This window comes from Carlito syrichta, unplaced genomic scaffold, assembly GCF_000164805.1.
Source record: "Carlito syrichta isolate Samal-C Ts95f unplaced genomic scaffold, Tarsius_syrichta-2.0.1 Scaffold309778, whole genome shotgun sequence".
Classification (NCBI taxonomy): domain Eukaryota; kingdom Metazoa; phylum Chordata; class Mammalia; order Primates; family Tarsiidae; genus Carlito; species Carlito syrichta.
In genome coordinates, this window is record NW_007253874.1 from 276,184 (window position 1) to 283,094 (window position 6,911).

At 54.9% G+C, this 6,911-nt stretch overlaps 1 protein-coding gene across 1 annotated transcript in view; it reads right to left on the bottom strand.

Annotated features, from left to right (window-relative positions):
* The window catches only part of TTC22 (tetratricopeptide repeat domain 22), a gene marked incomplete at its 3' end in the record, with an annotated part of 13,331 nt that extends 7,149 nt beyond the window's left edge, over positions 1-6,182 (bottom strand). The window contains exons 1-4 of the mRNA XM_008067818.1: positions 6,095-6,182; positions 4,761-4,897; positions 3,460-3,582; positions 136-200 (exon numbers count right to left, since the gene is read on the bottom strand). Of these exons, the coding sequence (XP_008066009.1) occupies positions 136-200; positions 3,460-3,582; positions 4,761-4,897; positions 6,095-6,182 (413 nt within the window). The remainder of the gene's footprint in view (positions 1-135; positions 201-3,459; positions 3,583-4,760; positions 4,898-6,094) is intronic.
* Positions 6,183-6,911: the final 729 nt, after the last annotated feature.

A 6,911-nucleotide genomic window follows, 5' to 3' on the forward strand; every position in this document is an offset into this window, starting at 1 on the left:
CGCACCCTTCCCGGCTGTCCCCAGCTGTGCCAGGCCAGTGGCCTTGGGAAGCCCTTGGGCTCAGCCACCTCTGCCCTCGCCCTCCTGCCTGGGTTCCGGGCCGCCCCCTCCCCCATCCTGTATCCCCGCCCACACCGGTCTGACCTGATGAAGAGCGTAGCCATCGTGAAATACCAGCCCCATTTCTCCTCTATCGGGATCTAGGGAAACAGAGAATACCCACGCTGCTGTTACTAGGACTCTCACCATCGTTCAAGAGTCCCATGCTCTCCCTGAGCCCCAAGAGGAAGCAAATGGGGTGGGACGGGCTCTGCTGTAAATACCCTTGATTATAGTCCTGGCTCTGCCAGGGACTGGTGGGTGGGCTTGGGCAAATCGCTTCACCTCGATCACAGAGGACGTGACAGGAAGAGCAGGAAAGCCCAGGAAGGCACCATTACGGGACCGGAAGGCCCAGAGAGGCGCTATTACACATCAGGAAGGCCCAGAGAGGTGCCCATCACACAGCAGGAAGGCCCAGAAAGGTGCCCACCACGGAGCAGGTATGACGTGCATCCCCCGCTCCCCCACCGCCCACCGCCCACCCTTTCCTCCCTTTGGTGCTGTCCCTTGGCCTCCACCTTCCTGGGACCCCCCCGGGACATGTTAAGTGAGCCCAGCTCTGCTGAAGCCTGGGACCCCTGAACTGTTGTCCCATTATTATTCTTGCCAATCTCACTGTGCATTTAGACCGACTTGGGCACTAGATAAAATATTTATGCTGTTATTTATGGGAGTAGCTGCTCCAGCCTCAGGAAGGAATTTTAATGAAAACCAATGAAGCCCCAGTGCTTATTGGCAGCTCTGGCTCAGGCCGGCCCCTCCCTCCACGCCCATCTCGTTGAGGGTCTCAGCTCCATGCTGCACTTGCCACCCCCACCGTGGCCTCCTGGGGGCCTTGCATCCCTCACCCCCCAACCCCAGCAGCAGGGCAAATGCATTTCTGAGCACCTGCATTGGGTGCTGTGGGGATGTGGCCCAGAATGGGACCTGCATGCATCCTGACCCAGTCGAGCCCACAGCCTGACTGAGAAGCAGATCCCAGCCTGAGTCGACGGGACTCGGCTGAGGGTCTGCCGCGTGCCAGGATCCTGACACCTATCTCCTCCATCTCACAACGAACCTGTCAGGGCGGTGAGGAGAACACACTGAGGCTCAGAGAGAGAAAGTGACTGACCCAGGGTCACACCCCTTATAAGGCCAGAGCTGGGACTGGGTCCCCACGTGTCAGGCTCCAAAGCCCGAGCTTGATTCCCCACGCTGTTGCCAGTGACTATGGCATGAGACCAAGTCTGATGGAGGCCATGAGCATGGTCAGACACAGTGCCCAGGACGGACAGGCAGCTCCCAGCCAGAGGATGTGGATTTCAGGAGGGTCTTGGGCCGGCAGTGGCGTTTCAGAGGGTGAGATCCCAGATGGAGCTCACGTAAGCAGGGGCGGTGGGGGGTGGGCGTGCACACAGTGTGTGCGAGTGGGATGCGAGGCCAACCTGGGTAAGTTGGGCTGTGCTGTTCTGGGGAGGCCTGTGAACTTGGAGGGAGGGAGGGGACCTTAAGTCAGATCCCCCAGCTGGCGTGACTGCCCAGGCCCCACCCAGGCCACCCGGGAGAGGCCCCATGAGTTGCATTTCTCAGCCAGTATTCCCCGATATCTTCTCTGGGTGGCCCTGGGCCAGACGGTGAGGACAGGAGAGGAAAGGCAGGTCTCACCTTCGGGGCTCCAGGTCTGGCAGGAAAGCCAGCCCCGAAGAGACAGTTAGGGTAGAAGGAACATCCGGGCTATGGGAGCCCAGAGGAGGTGTCCTAGACCATTCAGGGGGTATCCCAGGGCTTCTTGGAGGAGGGGGTACTGGAGCAGGGTCCTCAAGGATGAGTAGGAGTATCCAGGCGGATATAGTGAGAAAGAGCAGTCCAGGAGGACGGGACTTGTGGTGCAAGAGCTCTGAGATGAGCGGGCAGGGCGCGTGGGGGTCTGCATGTGCTCTTGAGGGCTGGGACCCCTGGGGCCAGGGGTGGGGAGAAAAGCCAGCAGGGGCGCAGCGGGGGGTGCCCCGAGTGCTAGACTCAGGATTTGGAGCTCATCTTCAAGGCAGTGGGGAGCCATAGGAGGGGTTAGAGCTGAAGAGTGCCAAGATCTGATGTGTGTTTTTCATTCACACCACCCTGAAAGGCAATCCTGCTACTTAGGTGAGCTATCCTGGGAGGCCTTATCTACCAAGGAGGATGATCACATGGGCCTCTCAGGAGCTGTGAGTGCAGTGCTCCCTTTCTCCTGGTTTGGGTTAGAGCTGAGCGGGGTTAGGGTTCCTTAGGAGGCTGCTTTGTCCACGGTGGCCTGTTTCAGTGCTCCGTGAGGCAACGCAGTCTACCCCTGGAGTCCTGAGACATCGTGTCGCACCCTGCTGTCCACTCTCTACTGTGCTCCCAGGACCTCAGGTCCCCTATGGGGTCCCAGGTATCTTTCTTGTCTCCGCAGGTCCCCAGTGTTGGAGAGTAATGTGTTGTCCCCAGAGGTCTCCCTGGTTCATAGACACTCTTGTTTGGTATTCAAGTGGCAAGAAGTTGAATTATGGTGTCCAAAACACACAGTTAGTGTGTGACAGAGCTGGTCCTAGCCCCAAGCCTTGTCCACAACACTGTTGTCTTGATCAGTCTCCTTATTATATATCTGAGGACATTGAGACCAGAAGGTGAAGTGGCTTAATGTTCCACACTAGTTAGCATCAGGGCTTAAAATCCAGTGATTTCACCACCACTCTGTTTGCTGTTCAATATTCTCAGGTTAATGAAAGTGCCTAGTTTCGGTTTTCACTAAGCAAGCAACACCACCACCTGGTGGCAGCATTTCTGAATTGCAGGGACAACTCCTAAGCATTAACTTTCCTCCTTCCCCTCAACTTGGAAACGAAAATTAATTTTCCAAAAAGTAGCTCGCTGAGTGACATCTGTGTGACAAATCCCAGACACAGTTTCTAATCAGATCCACTTGAGAGTGACCTTTGCAGGAGGCTTGGTGGGTTGCAGATGGGGTCAGTGGATATGGGCTGGAGTTAAGGGGATACACAGATCCAGCCTGGGCTTTAATCCTCTCTACTCCTGTGATGAAGCTGGTGTTGGCTGTTCACTCAGCTGTGCCATCCTGGCAGTAAAAATGGGCTGTCTCTTTAAAAATCCTTCTGGCTGTAACCAAAGCAGCAGCTGAAGCTGTTACCAGGGGCAACCTGGCAAGCCATAGTGCGTTAAATTAAATTAAACAGGCCTCTGACTGCCCCCGCCCCTCCTGGAGAAGGAGGGAGCTGTGCTACCTCTCTCCTGGAGAATAAAGTTGTTGTGAAACCTCTGAAGGCTGCAAGGAATCAGTAACAGAGTTTATGACTCCCAGAGGCAAAATGTTTGAAGGCAGCCTGGGAGGAGGCTCACAGGATTTTTGTCAGAAGAGGAGCATTCACGGAGGGCCTGCCTGGAGTGGGCTTCGAGCAGGGCATCCCTCACTTTCTCTCGTAGAGTCCTCATCACAGTCCCATGAACTGGGGATTCCGTGGTCTGGGAGGGGGAGGGGGCTGGTTGGCCTGCGAGTCGAGGCTTTATGCTGGCTCCGATTAGGCTGCAGTTCTGTGGCAGATTCAAGCCCACGCTAACCCTCAAGTGAGATCCATAGACCCTGGTCCTAGCTGAAGGTGAGAGCGAGGCACAGACCTCCCACCAGGTGTTCTCGGCACATTTCCCAGTTCTCTGGCACCCTCGCTACTATTTTCCTCATTTTAGGGATGGGGAGACAGAGGCTGAAAGAAGCAGAGACTTGCCTGCTTAACCTGATATTTCTCTCTGACTTCAAGTTCATGGTCTTCCCACTCATCTGGCTGCCAGGAGCTAGGGTTTGTACAGCGTTTACCATTTACAAGTGGGAAAATGGTGGCAAGACGGCATCCTCAGAGCCACGTGGCACTGTGAAAGCCTGGACAGAAACCTGGAGACAGCGCTCTTTTTGCTGTACTAATGATAGGCAATTTCACTGAGCACTTACAATGCAGCAGGCACTTGGTTTATATGTGTTAACTCATTTTACTCTCAAGGGTTACCCAGAGGTAGGGACTGTGATTCTCCCAAGTTCACAGAGAAGGCAACTGTGGCACAAAGTGGTTAGGGAGTATGCCCAGAGTGACACAGTTAGAAGGCACCAGGGCTGGGAACCCAGTGGCTTATTTCCGGAGTTCCTGCCTCTAACTACCCTATGAGTAGTTCTCAAAGTAAGGCCCCTGGGCCAGCAGCATCAGCACCATCTGGGAATTGGACAGAAATGCAAATCCTTGGCTCACGGTGTTCTAACAGGCCCTCTGATGCATGCTGACTTGAGGACCACACACTCGGCTCTCACTGTACCACACCACAGAGAGTAAAAAGGGCCCACAGATGTGTCTCTTGTGTCATGAGTAAAGGATCAGAAACTACATCCTCAAGGAAGCCGGAAGAGCCAAGCTCCTACCGGCTTGGTGAGTAAGTGACAAAGGTTAGTGATCTTGCAGAAGGCGCAGGAAATAGTAAGGTTAGGATAAGCTGTACCAGGAACAGGTATGTGTTGACTCAGGTGGGTACAAGGATGATCACAAACCTTCCACGAGCATTGACCTCTAAAGGTGACCCCTAAAGAAGGAAGAGCTGGGGAGCTTGGCTGTTTGATGGGATTCCAGTAGAAGATCTTGTCTTCTACACCAGTGGCTTACAGGTCTGTGTGCATCTGAATAGGCTACACGGAGACCTTGCTGGTTCTTAGAAAAACATTTGCCCTGCAGTTTGAACTTTGCTCCGATGATGGGCGTCCTCGGTTCAGAGTCAGTCCCTGAGAGCTGACTAATTCTCACTGGGGGAGGGGGAATGACAAAGAGGGAAGGGAACGGACATTCCTCCAGTGTCACCGGGCACCTCAGTGCATTGTGGCCCTGGGTTCTCATAGCATCCTTAGAAGATACAGTGTGGTGCCGGGCTTGGTGGCTCAGCCTGTAATCCCATGCCTTTGGGAGGCTGAGGTGAGTGGATTGCCTGAGCCCGCGGGTTCGAGACCCGCCTGGGCAGGCGAGACCTCATCTCTACAATAAATCAGAAAATTAGCCGGGCGTGGTAGCGCGCGTCTGTAGTTCCAGCTACTTGGAAGGCTGAGGCGGAAGGATCGCCGGCCCCAGCGGTTGAGGCTGCGGTGGCCGGGAGCGGCCACTGCACTCCGGCCTGGGTGACAGAGTGAGACTCCAACTCAAAAAAAAAAAAAGAGAAGATACAGTGTGTTCTTCTTCTCTTATTTATTTTATTTATCTTTATGTCTCTAAACCCAACGCTACCCTGTGAAAGTTTTTTTTTTTCTTTTGAATCATGAGGTCTCACGCTGTTGCCCAGGCTGGAGTGCAGTGGCACAATCACAATTCACCGCAGCCTCGGTCTCCTGGGCTCAAGCGATCCTCCTGCCTCAGCCTTCTGAAGTGCTAGGATGACCAGTGTGAGCCACCATGCCCAGCCTTCTTAAAATTTTTTTGTTGCTTGGCTAATTTTTAGATATTTTGTAGAGACAAGGTCTCACTCTGTTGCCCAGGCTGGTCTTGAACTCCTGGCCTTAAGTCATCATCTTGCCTTAGCCTCTTAAAGTACTGGAATTACAGGTGTGAGCCACCATGCCCGGCCCTCCTCCCAGGAACAGAGACGAAGAAAAAAGCCACCGGAAGTGCCAGGATTCAAGTTCAGCTCTGCCTTCGCCCAACGCCCTGTTATTTCGACCTCATCCTGCTGATGGTGTGAAGGCTGACACTGCAGAAATAAAAGTCACAAGGCGGCAGGCCCCGGAGTGCGTCCTTCCTGCACAACTGGAATGTCCTCTGTGACGACAGAGCAGCCTTTCTGCTCCTGCACACCCCGCTCCGCCCTTCCTGGCCCCAGCCTGGGTGTGGGGGCTCCCACAAGGGGGTTTGTCTACCCCACACCCAGCTGCAGGTGTGGACGCTCAGGCTCCTGCCTCATGGGGTGTGGGAAGTGAACAGAGGGATGGGATTGGAGCCCCGCCCCTGCCTCTCACTCCCCGGGGGTCCCGGAGAAGCCACTGGCTCAGCTTCTGCGGCTGCAACCAGGAATGGCCTCGCACGGCCTGCTTGGGCTACAGGCATGTTGGCTGGGAGGTAAACGGGACTGGGCAGAGGGAATTTGGGGATTGGGTGCTACCAAAGTAGATACTCGGTCCTATCTTGGGTTCCCGTTTGAGCGAATCGACGTTAGTCCCCTGCGGCCACCTTCTTTGGGGTCCTGGGTCTGTGACAGACCCTGTGGGTCCGCTTTGCTCTGTGCTGGGTCCCAGATTTGCTGGACTGTGGTGAGCCACACCTCTATTCTACGGTCACTAGGAAAGGGCCGTCCCCTGTCTGTGCAGGGTCGCAATCCACCTCCAGCCCCATAGCACTGGGTGGGTCTGCAGAAGTCTCTTGCCCTCTGCAGTAGTGACAGTGATGCCGGAGTTCTCAGCTCCTCCTGTGGGGCTGCGCTGTGCCCCTGACAGATGTCGTCTTTTCTCCTATAAAGGAGCAAGCTGGGCAGGACAATGCTGAAAGCAGCTTTGGCTCTGGGGTTCTGTATCTTTGAGGAGGGAAAGACCCAGCCACTCATGGCTGTGTGCCCTTGCACAAGTCACTTCAGGTCTCTGAGCCTCAGTTTGCTTGTCTGCAGAATGGAATGAATAACAGCGTGGCCTTCCCAGCATTTCTGTGAGGATCAAATGAGACCATCTGTGAAAAGCACTTGCAGGCACAGTGCCTGGCTCACCCTCCAGCTTCATCCACCTCCTCTTCTAGTTGAACCCAAATCCAATCACTCAGAATTGTGGAGGGGGGTGTGTGTGCGTG